This window comes from Neopelma chrysocephalum, unplaced genomic scaffold (assembly GCF_003984885.1).
Source record: "Neopelma chrysocephalum unplaced genomic scaffold, ASM398488v2 Primary Assembly neopelma1_104, whole genome shotgun sequence".
Lineage (NCBI taxonomy): Eukaryota > Metazoa > Chordata > Aves > Passeriformes > Pipridae > Neopelma > Neopelma chrysocephalum.
The window spans coordinates 2,372,388-2,388,960 of NW_020897768.1; the positions used below are offsets into that span (position 1 = coordinate 2,372,388).

At 36.0% G+C, this 16,573-nt stretch overlaps 1 protein-coding gene across 29 annotated transcripts in view; it reads right to left on the reverse strand.

Moving 5' to 3' along the window:
- The window catches only part of KHDRBS2 (KH RNA binding domain containing, signal transduction associated 2), a 380,194-nt gene that overhangs the window by 246,120 nt on the left and 117,501 nt on the right, over positions 1 to 16,573 (reverse strand). For all 29 annotated transcript variants that reach the window (XR_003536306.1, XR_003536303.1, XR_003536310.1 and 26 more), the window contains exon 3: positions 15,076 to 15,192. Coding sequence is in view for 2 of the 29 variants with exons in the window: in XM_027696003.1 (XP_027551804.1) it covers positions 15,076 to 15,192 (117 nt within the window). In the remaining 27 variants the exon portion in view is untranslated. The remainder of the gene's footprint in view (positions 1 to 15,075; positions 15,193 to 16,573) is intronic.

Sequence of the window (16,573 nt, forward strand, 5' to 3'; positions counted from 1 at the left end):
CTATAAACCCTTTTCTTTAACTTACAGAAAATGAAAGAAATAAACTCAAGATATGGAAACCCATTAGACTGGTATCATCTGTCAGAACTTCGCTGCAATTCTTATCTATTCTTAGATTTTCTTTTTGGTATCAGGAATGTCTTCTAATATTTGCCTGCAATACTCCTCCCATACTTTTAACTTGTACATAAAATATATTCCAAACACACAAAAGAGTTCGGGTTTTTGTGTTTTTTTTTTCCTAACGACATTTCTTGATACAATGCAACAAGAAATCTTTGCACAAATAGCTTAGCAAAATTTAATTAGACATGCTGAAAGGAGATGCATAACATAAGCTTCTATGCTAGCTAATGTACTGTGAAGGGTCATTTGATATTGTATTTCGTGGTATGCAGTGATAACTTCTGTGTGAGGGAAACGAATTCTCTTCTCAATCATATTAGTTTTTTCACTTATCCAGGGATATTATTTGCTCCTATTTCTCCTCTTACAATTTTATAAAACACTGAATACTATTTCCAGAGCCAGTAAATGATACTAGATGAAATAATAATTCAGTGTACTATGGTAACTCCTGTAAGGTAATTTCAGTGCTGTACTATATTCTATAAATAGTATAAAAAAATGGGAAAATTTGCCCTTATTGCTATAAAATATGAGCAAAATTTATAGTTGAGACATGGAGAAGACCAGTTTGGACACAAAAGTCCATATAACAAATAACATGGTCTATGATCTATCATAAGCCCTTTCTCACTGAAGCCCGCATAAAAAATCAAACTTAAGTTTATATAGAAGGGTTTATTGCTGCATTCTTATCTTACACTTGCAAAATACTTTCATCTGTTTTTAGTTATAGACTATCCCCTTTATTAATAGATTGCCAAGATACATTTGAAATATATTCCTGTATATGTATTAGGAAAACATTCCATACAATCCTGATGTTGAGTAACACCTTTTTCACTACACTTGATGTACTTTTGGAACCTTATTTATAAATTATTCTAGAACTTTTTAACACTAATATACCTCAATGTAATGAATGCAATGTTTTAATTTAATCATCAATTTGCATTAAAATTATTGTATTTTAATATGTATAACACATATTGTACATCTGGCAGACTAAAAAGAAAAGCAACAAATGGTAAACCCTAAAGAAAAAAAGATTAGCAGATACTGTATGAGAACCTCACCAAAAAAACCCTATATTTTATTAAGTCAATTCACTACATTTTTTTAATTTTTTGAAGAATATATAATAGTAATATTTCACCTACAAACTTCAAAATAAGAAGCAGTGATAGCTGCCTGCATCATGGGAGGAGAAAGAAAATCTGCAGATTCAGTATATTGCTCTGCTTATGTGATAAGAATGATGAGAGAGAAGGTGGCAGAAAACAGACAAAACTAAAGGTAGCTATTTTCACTACAGGAATTGTAAAAGATGGAGGATCATATCATAGAATCATAGAATGAATGGTGTGGGCAGGAAAGGACTTTAAAATCACCTAGTTCCAAACCTCCTGCCATGGGCAGGGACACCTTCCACTTGAACGGGTTGCTCAAAGCCCCATCCAACCCAGCCTTGAATACTTACAGGGATGGGGCATCCACAACTTCTCAAAGCAACCTGTTCCAGTGCCTCATCACCCTCACAGTAAAGAATTTTTTCCCAACACTTAATCTAAAGCTACTCTCTTTCAGTTTGAAGCTATTCCTCCTTGTCCTGTCACTACATGCTCTAGTAAATAGTCCCTCTCCCTCTTTCTCCATCTCCATCCCTTCAGGTACTGGAAGGCTGCAATTAGGTCCTCATCACAAATTATCTGGGGTCTGGATCGTGAAGAGGACAATAAAAAGATTTTAATTCAGAATTTTAATATCCCATTATTTTTACCACACAATTTTGGCACCATGATTAGGCCTCCTACTTACAACTGGTTCAAAAAAAGCTTCCAATATTTAATTGGGTGACGATTGCAAGAGATTAATTTCTGTATAGCATGTTTTAGCAATTGCAGCTAAATCTTCAAAAGAACAAACTAAAATATTAATTCTGTTTGCAACAGTTGACACTAAGGGTCTGTCCTTGAAATCGTAAAACAGAATTAATAATTTATGGTCAAACTATTCATGAGTACACGTTTGCTACACCAATTTAAAGAAATATGAAACATAATTTTTGGACTTACATATGTACCTGTGGATCAAGACTCTTAAGCTGAAGACTCAATATAACCAGTGCTACACTACAGTTGAGAGAGTTATATGCATGTTTAATTATACTTTTAATTAAGGAAGTAAGGCTTGCTGGTCATTCCCTGTATCTCCCTATTCTATAAGTGGACCTCTGGAGAAGAATTAACAACATAACACAAAGGAAATATCCTTTTTCTTTCTCTCTCCTGCCCAATAAAAAGCAATCAGTAACAGACTTTTTTAATATAAGAGGAGATGAAGCACAGCCTGTAGCTGAACAGAAAAATGGAGAAGTTTTTATTTATTTTTTTCACCACACTTCATAAAAATTGCTCTTAAGTGAATTCTTCAGAGTTTAGAGACATCCCCTAAATCATTCATCTGTTGGAGCACCGAAGAACAAACATACAACACACATCTATTGATTTTGCAGAGTTTGTAAGCACAGGAAGGGGAAGACTTGCCTGCAAGGCCATTTGTACATTCATAAGCTAAAAAAACTCCATGTTCCTATGTCTTTTAAACACAGTTTATGAGATCAGGATCCAATAAGTGTCAGGGTTACTTCTTAAGACTTGGTTTCAGTGAAACTTCTCAGAGCGTGTGAAAGGCAAAAGCTGACAGAAGGCAGGGATTAGGGTAAGGCTTTGTGTGTATTTTAATTACCAACCACTGCTTGTCCGACCTCCTTCACAAATTCTGCAAAAACAAAAATTCATTCTATTTTGGATTATAAATAGATGTGATCTGATTCAAACCAATGAAATATCTGAGTTCATAAATAGGTAAAATATCATACAAGTGAAAAGAAAGGTAAAAGAGTCTGAAAGCTTTGAGCACATCCACAGATGTCCTTAGGTATGGGATGTATTCTGTAGGGATAACAGTTCACTCATCTGAACTCAGAAAACTTTGAATTTAGTGCAATAACATGCAATGCTTGTAAAAAGATTTATAATTATCAACAAATTAATTCTCTGTAGACACCCCTAAATTAGATGGGCAACAGCTGTTATCCTTTATTGTATGGAAAGTAAGAATTTAGAAAATAAAGTTAGAGCCATACAGTGGAGGGAACTAAACAAAAAATTTATATTCCCACAGATTCCAAATGCCAGCTCCATATTGGACTGAATTCATGTTCACCTCCAATCAACATAACAGAAATCCAAAAATAAGGAAAAATTCAATAATATCACTTGCAATGCTAATATCATACCTTTACCTTTCACTGCATATTCAAAATCATAACTGTCCAGGGCTGCACACATGCCTTACTTTAGCTATGTTTGATAAAACAGAAATGTATCTCATGCTCAAGTCTTCTTGTAGAGGAGTTTGTCAGAGAATATTTCTCTGCCAGAGAATAACTTTTTTTTTCAGAGAAGATGAAAGGAAGATGGGGTGGGTTTTTTTGTAATACATGGCTATAAGCTCAAATTAAATCTCTACAGATTTCCTTAAAGCTGTTATTGAGAAGCCACAAATTATTGTGGATCATGTAACAACTGTGCTGTGATGCAGTTATATCTCTAAAGTTATATTGATGTTGGGCAGATAAATGAAAAGGGAATGCTATACTACAACAGTAATCAATCTGAAAAATGATCCAGATAGTAATCAATGTCTCTGAATAAGAGAACATTAATCCCTGATGGAGATATTACAAACAAAATAATATCTAACTTAGCTATCTAAATTCCACTCAACATCTTCTCCTATTAAGTTTCTTGTGGAATTGAATTTCAGTGGACTCCAAAGAGCTGTTGCTTCAAGTCTGATTTTTTTTCATTATTCTATTTAATTGTGCGCACTGTAATTTAATTTACTGTAATGCTGCCTCTATTGTGGCAATGCAAAATTCCTTGCAACAGTAGACTATTAAAGTATATTAAAAGTATTTATCATGATCCTCAAGAGTACAGATAACATTATGCATGGAAAAACTGGGATTTAATGTAATTGCTACAAATAATTCAAAGCAGTTCTTTGTGCATTTATCTATAAATAAAACAGGAAGAACAATAATCATAAAACAAAACTCCGCAAGATCAAACCTGGTCTTTATGAAGCTTCATGTACATAAATAAAATACTTTGGAATATAAATCACTGTTTGGAAAAAGTATAGAGGGGAAAAACATCAGTGTGAAAAGATCTACAGTTCCCCAAATTGTTGTAAACAATTGAGTTAATTTACTTATAACTTCATTGTCTCTCTTTTTTTATCTCGCCCTCTCTCACACAGGAATGTGCTGCTTTTTTTCTTCCTGTGTTTATTTAAAAAAAAAAACAACAACAAAATAAACTTATTGCCTGTTCCATGGACAGTGACATCACTGCCAGGACTCATCCTGCCTATGCCAGTCAGGATTACAAATGCCACGTGCAGGAGAGGGGGATCTCCCAGTTGGGTGCATGGTCACACAACTAAACCTGGGAAAAGGTGAGGCACTAGAGTGCCCTCACGGACAGTGTCAGCAATGGAACAGCGTCAACAAGCACCAAATGGTTCTCTGGCCAACTAAATGTGAGTGAGCTGAAATCAAGAGTTTGGCACAGCTCTGGATATGAAACTCAGGCTTTTGGACATCAAATCTGCACCATTACAGAGAGAGGTGAGATTGCAGCTGAGTTACTTGGCAACTTGTTTCTAATGCATAATACATGTGTACACTGCTTTGCTTACTTTGCTGGGATATTTAGAAAATGTTACAATATTCAACAAACAAAAAATTTAAACTGTTTTCAGGTCAAAAAATTACTAAACACAAGTTGGCAAAACAGAAAGCATGTAAACTTTCACTACTTCAAATACTACGTATTTTTTTCACTAAGGGCCATCTTTACCCTTTCCACATTCCTCTCTTGCCACTTCTTTGTCTTGCCTCCTTTAAAGTTCCATGGTCCTCCATCACTTTCAACTCAGAAAGAATAAACCTGAAGCACTATCTCAATGTTTTGCATCTTGGAAGCAGTCTACTTTAGCATAAAGAGAAGAATGTGTCCCATCTTTTTAAACCCAGCAGTATAAGTCTTACAAATATCCTGTCAGAGCTACGAAACATGTAAGTCTGTTTTAATATTACACTCAATGGAGGAGATGAAGACTTTTAGTATCATCACTCTGTTGCATCAGTAATAAAACAGCATCTGCTTGGGGTCTGATGTAATTCTTCTATGAGGACAGTGCAATTTTCTTAACTATCAGCTTCAGAGTACAAAGTTTTTAACACAGAGTTAAAATGCCCTCTTGGCTATTCTGTTTTGAAAATGCCATCACTAATTACATGGAAGCATCATATCACTCCACGAATTGCGCTAGCAGGTCTCATGGTTTAAACTAAATATGTAAAGTGATATATCTTGTTGAATCTCTGCAACCATTCTAACATCTCACTCTTCAGATTTGAGCTCTAGTCTAAAAATTAATAGAGAAATATTTGGAGATTGCACTTGAATTTCATTTGCTCACTCAGCTAAATACTAAGAGTGATTTATTCCTTGCACTGGTCATCAGCAAAACTGCCACTGGCTTCAGCAGTACGAGAAATGCACTTCTGGGACTCTGAGAATGTTAGAGAATATCTCATGGACTTCCTTAGGAGCCAAAGGAGAAAAGTCCAACAATTTTCAAATTTTATTTAAATGACAAACATTTTAAGTACTTAAATGAGTGTCCCACTTTCCTGGTTGTTTTAACCTATCTTGGTATGCAACCCATGAACTTTAGCTTTTCATCAGTAATTAATACAGGTCTAGGGTAGGGAGACATGGTAACCTCCATTTTTTTCTGCCTATTTAAATTTTCCAATTTAAAATAAAAACTAAGTCTTTGTTATTTAATACCAAACAAATTCATTAAAACTAGAATATCAAAAAGGTCAGAGACTTCAGATCAGTTTTCTTTAATAAGCACACAAGTTTGCACAAATTGTTTGGTATTTATAACTTTTTTCAAGAAATTATAGGCAAATAAGTTACAGAATCAATTAAGCAGACTGTTTCCAATGTTTACAGCCCAATATTTATAGTCCAAAGTTTGTCTCTCAGAGACAAAAAGGCCATGGAGTTTTTTTTTATTTGTTCAGTTTAGGATTTTTCTCTTCTGGGGAATATTTACTGAGCAAAATGCCAATATAGCAATCTTCATCAAGGTCTTTTTTTGTTACTGTTGCCTCAGGGAGGCACTCCCTGAGAGGTGGTCGGGACATAAATACAATGCTCCTTCAACCCAGCAATTCCTGATGGCTAGTTCTTGACTCTGATGGTAATTCAGATCTTTGCACTAGTGAAAACAAATTCCAATACTGAGGAACAACAGCTACCTTGTACAACTGGTGTGCCTTTTCAGGAGGAGACACTGTATACAGGTCAGGAACAGGTTGCTTACTGAGGGACATAAATGACTTCTCTAATGAGACAACAAAGTACCATTCACATATTGCTATAGTGACCAGGCAGAAGACCCAGAGAAGAACTGGAACCTGACTGGAGAAGTTAACAGACGGCCCCACTGACCTAGATTCTGAAATGCAGGTTGGAGCTGACAGGCAGCATAAACCACAAGCCATAACTCTAGAAAAATATTTTCCTAGATCTTGGGAGACTCAAGAAGTCACAGTTGAAGAGACAAGGAGTTGAACAGCCTCATACACAGGCAAGCAACAGTAATTTGGTGGGTTTGAGGATCTAGACTGATACTGATATCTTTTTCCGATATAAAGGACTGTGTGGTATTTATGCTTTTTCTTTACATGCTGCATGAACTCAGAACAAAAAAAAAAAGGTGACACATCATCCCTATTTAGAACATCGAATAATCTGGAGGCTTATTCAAGTATGACTTGAGAAGACAGTAAGTTTTATATCAAAGTGAAAGTAACACTGTTGACTAATTTGGCACTAATCTGAAAGTAATGTTACTTCAGCTGTACTTCTTTTAAAATGGAAATGATGTCAACCAATCTGTAATTTCCTACCAAGCTGTAAAAGCATTCAGAATATGGGGTTACAAATCAATCTTGAAACTTTGGAAGTGATTATGCATCTTTTGGGATACAGGATTTGAAGAATAAATAGCACTGCAATTTCAAATTGTTGATAAGAGATAGACAGCCCTGGTCATTGTGTAGGAGACAACAGAAGGAACTGGCTAATACAGAGAGACTTGTGCTCAACCATGAATTACAGCTGTATCACACACACACATCTTTTTCTCTCTCTCCACATATACATACAGATAACAAAGAGTTCAAAAAGCTTCCCCCAAGCCTAACTCCTCTAAGCAAGGTCAAATTGGTTAAGCCATCCAGCCACAACAAAGGAGACCTGTCCTTAACCTAAGAGAAACTGGATAAAAGAGTGTTTTCTGTGCAGCAATGAATTCTAAAATTTGGAGAGGGAAAGTCAGAGAAAGCATCTTAAATCTGACATAAATATAACCAACCACCTCCAGAAGGAAAAATCCGTACAGCTAAGAGACAAAGAAATTTGACAGAAATGGAAACAAATGGACTTCTCCAAAATTTTGTAGCACAAACGAAAAAAGCCAAGGGCTACTCTGTTGTAGATCATTTGAAACTGCATAAATTGAAGGATAACAGGCTCTTTCTAGCCAGGTTCTAAAGTCAAAGTTACTGGGAGATGCCTGTTAACACAAATAAGCTTTCTGGGACTATCTATCAGAAGGCATCTCCTGGATTAGGTATGCAGATAGGACCATCTGAATACCAGGAAGGGAAGAATTTATCCCAGTAAGGCCACTTAACTCTGTCTTGGCTCAATGGCCTCATATTTTTGAGCTTGATTCAACTTCAGCCAGCAAGTCAGACAGGTAGGTAATTAATGGAACCTGCAAAAACTATCAAACAAAAGATGCTCCTGTCTGCCAGGAATATGGTGCCAGAAATCATCTTGGGAAAGACCACATTCCCATAGAGAACAAAGAGGAAAGGGGGATAAAAAACAAAAAATGAAGAGGTTTATGACTCCCCCAACCAGAAAGATGCTCGCTAAATAAGCGCATTCTTTTTGTGTCAGAGGGAAGATATATGACTGAAAGCACTCAGTTTACTGTGATATTAAAATACAAAAATTTAGTCAAAAGGATGTGGCTGGGAAGCAGAGATGATGACTCCTTTTTTTCTAGGTGTTGCACTCTGGGTAGCATGAAGTCTTCCAGAAGGAAAGAGAAGTGTGGAGAGAGCAAAATTGAGTGAGCAATTTCTCCTGCATTTTTGTAGGCCTTGCTTGACATAACTTGGGAAGTTGCAAGCTGTGTGGTGTTTATACTTGCAGACTGTGTGAAACTATGTGAGTTTATAGTTGTTAGCTGTGTGTTTATAGTTATAAGGTATGACAAAACAGTGTGTTTATAGTTTAAAGTTGTGGGAAAACTAGAGATAAAGGTACACCTGGAAGATCTCAGAAAGCCCCTAAAGGCAGATCGATAGGAGGGACTTTGGGTGGCAAGAATGATCTCAGACCATGTGGACAGAGCTTCAGATCCAATGAACTGAAGGCATGAGACGCGTGCACAGACTGAGCTATCCAATCACCTTGTTGTAAGCATGTACCCGGAACAAACTAAACTGTATAAAAGTTAACTCATTTAAATAATAAATTGAACATCACTGATCATATTGATCGTTTGCATGTGTTCCTGAACTCCTGCTGTCCATAGTGGCGCCCGACCAGGGACAGGGACCCTCAGAGTGCCATGTTTCCCGAGGACAGCTTTGGCAACGGAAAAGAGGGAGCAGGAAAGCCGGCCGTGACGGTGCTGCCCCGGCAATGGGAAAAAGAGCTCGAGCCTCAGTCAACTTGGAATCTCACCCTGATCAGGTGAGCAGTCGGAGAGGAGATGGAGATAGCACATAGCAAAGAGGAAAAGGCAGTGCTGAAGGTCCTCCAACATATTCTCTCTAAGAAAGAGTTATCTTATAACATAGGCACCCTTAAAAGGGCTTTTAAAAGTCCGGACACTGAAGATAACACTTTTGATCTCATATTCAAGTAAAGCAATAGGATTGGGAAAGAATATAATGCAATCCTTGGATCACAACTTCTGCTAGACAAAACCTGCAGCTTTTTTCTTCCTTTGTGGGCTATATGAGCATTAATTTATAATCTTCTTGAAAAACCAATGAAGTCAGGAGAATCTTATCAGAGAATTAACTCTCTGCTATTGGGACGCTACACCCATGCTAGACATGATCTAATGAAAAAACACGTTGTGCTTCAAACCAAAAAGCTATTGGGTGCTATTCACATTATATATATGGACTTAATCCTGTAAGATATTTAAGCGTTTATTTAAAGGTTGCAGGACTGAACTCAGGGCCCTTAGTATTTGCAGGGAACAGACCAGTGTGCACTGCAACTACCTCATATTTTCAAAATCTTTTTTAAGGTACTTACATAATACAGCTGTTAAAAACCACCCTAAAGCCAATATGCTAATAATTGAATATCAGTAGATTCTCTGTGTGCTGATTTCAGATCTTTTTAGTTGCAAACAAGTTCTTAACACCTGGTATTTTTTAAAAAGAAAAGGTAGTGCAACAAATTCTGTTTAACAGGACAAGCTGTTGTCCAGTGGCAGTAGTCCTTCTTTGGAAAGTACCTAACCCACAGATTAATGAAAGGTAGATAGTTCAACTGCAACTAACTCTTCTGCGTTGGAACCTACTTTCCTTAATAACTTGTTTTAACATCAACTGAAACTTGAAGAAGGAGGAAGCTAAAAGTTCACTCAGCTGATAAACACAGTCACAGACAAGTAGTTTATGTGATTTTTCAAAGCCGCAGTGCAAGTTTGTTCTCTAACTTTTCACGTTTTATAGAAAAGCAACGGGAATCTTTAATAACAGCAACCTTCCAATAGCCAGGACAAAAGACATAAGTAAGTGGAAGTTCAAGCAATGAGAGAAATGGGTAATAAACAGAAAGTGTGCGAAACAGGATTGGTGTTGACAGAATTTCTCCAGGCAAAAAGGCTTTAAATTGGAATGGCAACTATACATCAGTATTCAGAAGATTTAATGCAGGCACTATGACTTACATTTTCCTTCATGTGTGGTTGACACCACATGTGCTACTGTAGTAATTGATGTTTTAGTTTTCTTTTGTTTAATATAGAACCTTGTTATCAGGACATACATTAATTTCCAAATCCTGCTTTACGTATGCACAATGTGATTCAAAACTATGTTTGGGGTTATGTGCGACTTCTGCAAGGACAATATGAGCCTCTTCAGTTTAAATAACTTATCTGTCTTGCAAGTGTTTCACAGGTGATGAACAATGAGCTTTCAGGGAAAGATAAGCAGGTTAAAAATCCATTTTTCATTTTTTTAACAAAATGAAAGTAATCAAAAATCTTTCTCTGGGTAACACAATGTTCTCAAATCAAAATCAAAACATTCTATTGTTCTTACATTATTCTGCTCTCTCAAACATAATTACCTAGGTTAATTTTTCAATAAAATTGTTCGTTAAAAAAAAAAAGAAAGCACAAATATTTCACCCTAAAAATTTTCAGCTACAACACTTGCACACATTCAACATTTCTCTCACAACCTTTCTTTGTTCAAGAATTCTGAAGCCTCCAAATACCTCTTTTCTACATAATTTTGTGTTCACTGGAAAATTTCTATCATCTTTTACTTTGAACGTTCTCACCATAAAGTTACACATGCAATGGGAAAGACAAACGATAAAATTCTGTAAAAGGAAGAGTTTTTCTTCTGTGAAGGATTTATTCCTACCATTTGGTTTTCTTTCAAGCCAGTCCTCTTCCCTTTTTCAACACATTTTTGCTTATTCTATGCCTCATTCACCATTTCAGTTATTATTCTGGCCTTAATTTGCTCTCTTTTACCAGCACTATCCATACCAATTAATTAGCGGTATAATGATACACAGAGGTATTCTAGGCAAGCCTCACCATATACTGTCTCATCTACTCTGGATAGCTCACCTCTGGAGAAAACTGTAACAAAAAGCGAGGATGTCTTGTTGCAGGCAAATACCACAGCTGGACTATGGTTAATGCTGTTGATCTGTTCTCACACGTTATTAAGGGTGAGGTCCCAGTGCCCCTTAGAGCAGTATTTTCTGTCCAGTCACTAGAGGGTTCTTAGGGAAACATGGAAGGGGAGGAGCATGTTTTTGACTCTTCCCACATACTCTCCCCAAGCTCCAGCAATCTTCAGTCATGTAGCTCTTAAAAGCAGTTCTAATGACAGCAGTGTGGTATTTTATCTCTAGGCCTAAAAGTTCTCGGTTTTCCTACAAAAATTTTCCCTTCACTCCCATCTGCATGAAATCATTGCCATTTTGCTTTCTCAGATATGATGTTCTGAAGTTCCAAAAAACACAAACATCAAATTATGCAGACTATGTAAAAAAATATCGCTTAGATAAATAATCTAAAACTAGGGAGTATGGAGAAATGGTGCAAGCCCCAAGACTGTTCTATTCTATGAAACTGGCAGGTAACTAGCTAAAGAAGTATAAGTGTTTAAGAAACATTGCTACATATTTTTCTGATTCTTTAAAAGAGAATCCATGCTCTTGCTGCTATAATTCATGTAACAAAAAGCTATTCCAGACACTGCATGCATCTTATTTTTTTTTATGGCACAGTGAAAAACATTCATTGCATGGTTGAAAAGGAGAAAATCTGCATCTATGTATGAAAGCAATCAATTCATTCCACTTGTAATGAGATTTCTCCTGTCACTTCAGTTTGATTGTTTAACTTTACAATCACCTCCCATGCTGTTTGCAAAAAAAAGAAAAAGAAATGGAAAAGAACCAAGAGCTAAGCAAATCAACATAACTATGTTTAATCTCATCACTACCTGTTCTGAAAAATGTATTTGCATATTTATAATACTATATTACTACAGGGAAGACAACCTTTAGTGGCAGCATATAAACCAGCAAGACAGCGAGAGCTCAACCCGTTCCAAAAACATTAGAAAATGGCTGTGCCCTCACACTGGGCAGAATTCTCAGTGGTCATGGCTATGCTAAATATGTTGAACAATACCTTCTCTATGATTTAAAAATACAGGGTAGTTCTTCAGCTAATAAAGACTTCAAATTTTAGCTACATTTTTGCATGCCAAATCAAGAGTAAGAAGTATTTAAAAGGCAGCAGCAGCATCTGCTATGCCTAGCGGACGGACTTTCACATTTCATAACAGTACTTGTCTTTCCTGTCAGAATACTGTAGGGTCTTTCTCCTATTATGGAACACTAAATTTCTGTTGAGCAAGTGGCATTAACTTCAGCACAGAGATTTAAGTACTCACATTAGCCACTCTGGAAGAATCATAAGTTTTCTTTATACCCCAGATAACACTGCACAAAACTGATGCAGTTATACTTCAGCATCTCTTCAAAAATTTCTAACACAACTTTCTGTGACACATACATTAGCTCTGTGGCATTTTTTGCATAATCGGAGCTGTTCATAATATACATTTTAAGGAAGTTGCATTGCCTTTTCAAATTAATCTGTCCTGTTCCCACACCGTAAGCACAGTGGATACTCAGAAATCTCAAGTCACTCAACAAGCATTCCCTGTGGCTCTGGAAGGAACAGCCTAAATAATTTAGTCTCTAAAATTTACCCACAGATTTCTTTAAAAAATGATAAGGAAATTCTGAAAAGCAGATATATCTCCCTTGACAGAGGCAGCTTCCCAGACCTGGAAACTGCTCCTTCATATGACAAAAATTACTGATTATGGCCAGAGAGGTTCACTGTTGAGCCAAGCACTTCCCTATTGTTATTTTGGCTCTGAAAAACCTTGTATCAGTGGATCTGTTCTTTTTGAACACTTTAGCTTCTAGAGCTTGAGGGCATAAATGTATTTAATACTTTCCAGTAGAAATTCTGTTTCTGCTGCTCTGATGCAGCTCAGCATCCAGTTGCACTGGACTGGAGGGCACTTTTATGGTTCAGTCTTAAGGAAATTCGAGTTTACAGAGAGAAATGACAGAGATTTTTCTTGAATATTCCTCCAAAACAAAGATTCATCAGCCAATAAACATAAGCTGATTTCTCATATGGTACAAAATAACCACAAAAAGCCTCCAGACTTCGGTAATTTGTATTTAAATCAGTAAAAAAGTACTGCATAAATGAGACTAGTTGACTTGTTTTGTGACAAGAAAACCATTTTAACCAGAGCAAGTTGTATTTTGCTTAGCAATGTAGCAATTCACACCATTATTTATGCTCACAGTCAAACTTATTTTCTCTACATTTTATCAGTATCTCAAATTAGAACAGCCTCTCTGAAACGCTAATTGTAATTATTACCCATCCCAAGATGATTCTCACACTTTTTTGCTTAGAACTGGTAACAATTATGTACATGGATCAGATAATTCCTATCTCTCATTGTAACTGCACGGGAATTTTGTTTTCTTTTGAGTCAGTAATGTCTAAATTGGATTAAGATAAGTCACTTATAAGCCCTTCTCTATAAAAGTTGCCTTCATGACTGCTATATTTAATGCCATTTTGCCCTAGAACTTAATTTTTTACACAACTCTCATATGAATGAATTTCCATGAAGTTCATACTCAACTTCAGATTATTCTTAAGGAATAAATACTCTATGAAGAGGAAAAAAATATACCCTAAATTTTGTTTTTGATGACATACTCATGAGTGAATGTAACAACAGTCACGCTGGAACTCTGCATTATCATGAGATGAAATTCAAATTATATGATCAGAATAGTGACCGATCTCAAAATCAGAAGACTTAGTCTATCTATTAATGTGTGTTTAAACATCTTTACACTCCTTTGTTTGGACAATTGCTGCTCTTGGGAATAATAATCTGAGTGGGTGGCTGAGAATAGAGCTGGCAGATGTAGTACTGATGTAAATTACTGCTGCTTAGCAGCACATGCATTCGCTTATCCAGGGAAACGTTTTTTATGACTCCACAAGTTAGCCCAAAGTAATTAAAATTTTTTACCTGTCAATACCTGGAAAAAATTGGTAGTGTATTCAAGATTTATTATCCTATAATTGTAACTGAATTGTCGCTGTGGTCAATGTCACAAAGAAAACTCTGAAAAAATGAAATACGTTCCGTGTGCCTAATTTGTCTGTTTTGTGGATTTTTTTTCAATATTGCATTCCTGTGCTTTGCCAGCGAGGAGCTGCACAAGAAGCCGGGAGGGAGCACAGCCAGGATGCAAACTGGCCAAAGGGGTATTCCATACCACAGAACATCATGCTCAGAATATAAAGTAGGGGAAGGTGGCTGAAGGGCAACAACACTTACCTGTAAATTATTACTCAGGCGCATTAACCAGGCTGTGATTCCAGAACTGTTTTTTTCTTTTATCTATAGTGTATTTTTATACACATTTAAGCAAAACATCCACTTTTAATCTTATTTTAGAACTATGCCCTCGATAAATAGCCAATATTTTAAAAAAATCCCATCTCTAAAGAAACAGGAAAAAAGAGAAAACCTATTTATGTATACCAATATTACAGCAGTAATGTATACAAGCTGTACTTTCTCAGGAGAAACAGACTTCTCTCAGAACAAGTGAACTTCAAGCTGGTTTCTTTTTTAGGTGAATTATTTAAATAACAATGGTAACATACCAACTGTGGAGATCTAAGCAAGGTTGGCATAGTAAGAGAAAAATTATATTTAAGCAATTGACGTAACTTAGTAAAAAACAAACTAGCCTTGGAGTCGGAGTCTATTACAGGCCTTTTAATTGAGTCATTACTAAGTAGACAGTCAATCTAAGTGTAAAACCTAAAGCAACACATGTTTCAACACTAATTGCAACCAGAATCCAGACACAGTACCTTAGCTTTATCCCTCATGGATCCTTTTCCCAGGATGGACATTTTTGCACCTGTTTCTTCTTGTAACCTCTTTAAAGAGTTTCCTCTTGGTCCAAGCAATTTCCCAACAAAATTGAACTACAAAGCAAACAAGAGAACTCTTTTAGACCAACAGGTAATTTTCCAAAAACTTAATAAATCTTTGTAAATAAATGGATTAAAAAAGAAAATTTTACTTTCCTTTAAAATAAATACTTCTACTTAGCTCTGAGCCTAATTCATGGGATACAAGACTGGAGAACAAAGGTATCCTCTCATCTAGTGTGAAAAACAGTAAAAGTATTCATGGTTTATTTGAACCCAGGAGGCTTCTCTCTAGGACTAACAGGCCAGTGGCTGCTTAGGTTTAGCAACTGCTAAACAAGAAATTTACTCATGAGATGGTCCTGGTGAAATTCAGTGAATGCGTAAGTTCTTTCCCAAGTCAGCCAGCTTTATTGGCAAGTAATATATTCTGAAAACTTAGAGCTTTATGTGGATTTTTAGGAATTGATGCTTTGCACAGTGAGTTTAAAATAAGCATTGTTTTGTGTATCAGTTTAAATATCTGTTTTGCCAGTACCAGAACAAATCACAATCAATAGATCACAGTAGATATTCATGGGCATTTTCTGAGAGGATTTTGTAGAACATTGGGCTTCGCCTGCCATGCTGCTAATATTCTTAAGCACTGCAGACTTGATGTGACACATAAAACACTGTTTTTTCTGTATGAAGATATGTCTACATGAAAATCAGAGGACAGAACAAAAAATAAATGAGGTGTTAATGTTATGTCGACACAAAATACCAAAAAGGGGTGAGATTATTCAGTAATTTGTTTATTCTGTAATTAATAGTCTCTTCAATTTATTATTTTTTATTATTTCCAACATCTTTTAAAAATTCTACGGTATGTTGTCTTCAGAAGTTGACTGGGAATCATCAGCACTTGCTTAAGATGTTTCTAAATTATCTTCAAGTCTGAAGAGGCAGTATTCTGATCTTACAACTTTCACCAAAAAATAAGCCTAGCCAAGGAAGAAGGAGCATAATTGTATCAAGACTTCCTTGGGTTTTTTTCAGAGAACAGGACAATAAGAAATACAAACCAGGAATATGCTGCTGACCAAAGTACTCACAAATGTCTAAAAAGATGTTATATCTTGTTTTGCATTACCTTCTGTTTTAAAAATGGAAAAAAATGGGAAAATATTCTTGTTTCCACTTTAGCCAGAAGAATGTAACAACACAAAATGCATCGGCTATGTTAATAACACCCAAGCTCTGAATCACACCAGATACCCCAAACCCCAAGCTGGCTTTCAGTCCAGTGTCTTAATCACTTCCAAATCACTTCCTTCAAATATTGGTTAGACTATCTAATAAAATCATATGTAATCACAGGAAAAATAAATAAGGTGAAATCTACTGCCACCTAAACCAAAACAACTGATTTTTGCAAGATAACGTATCTATG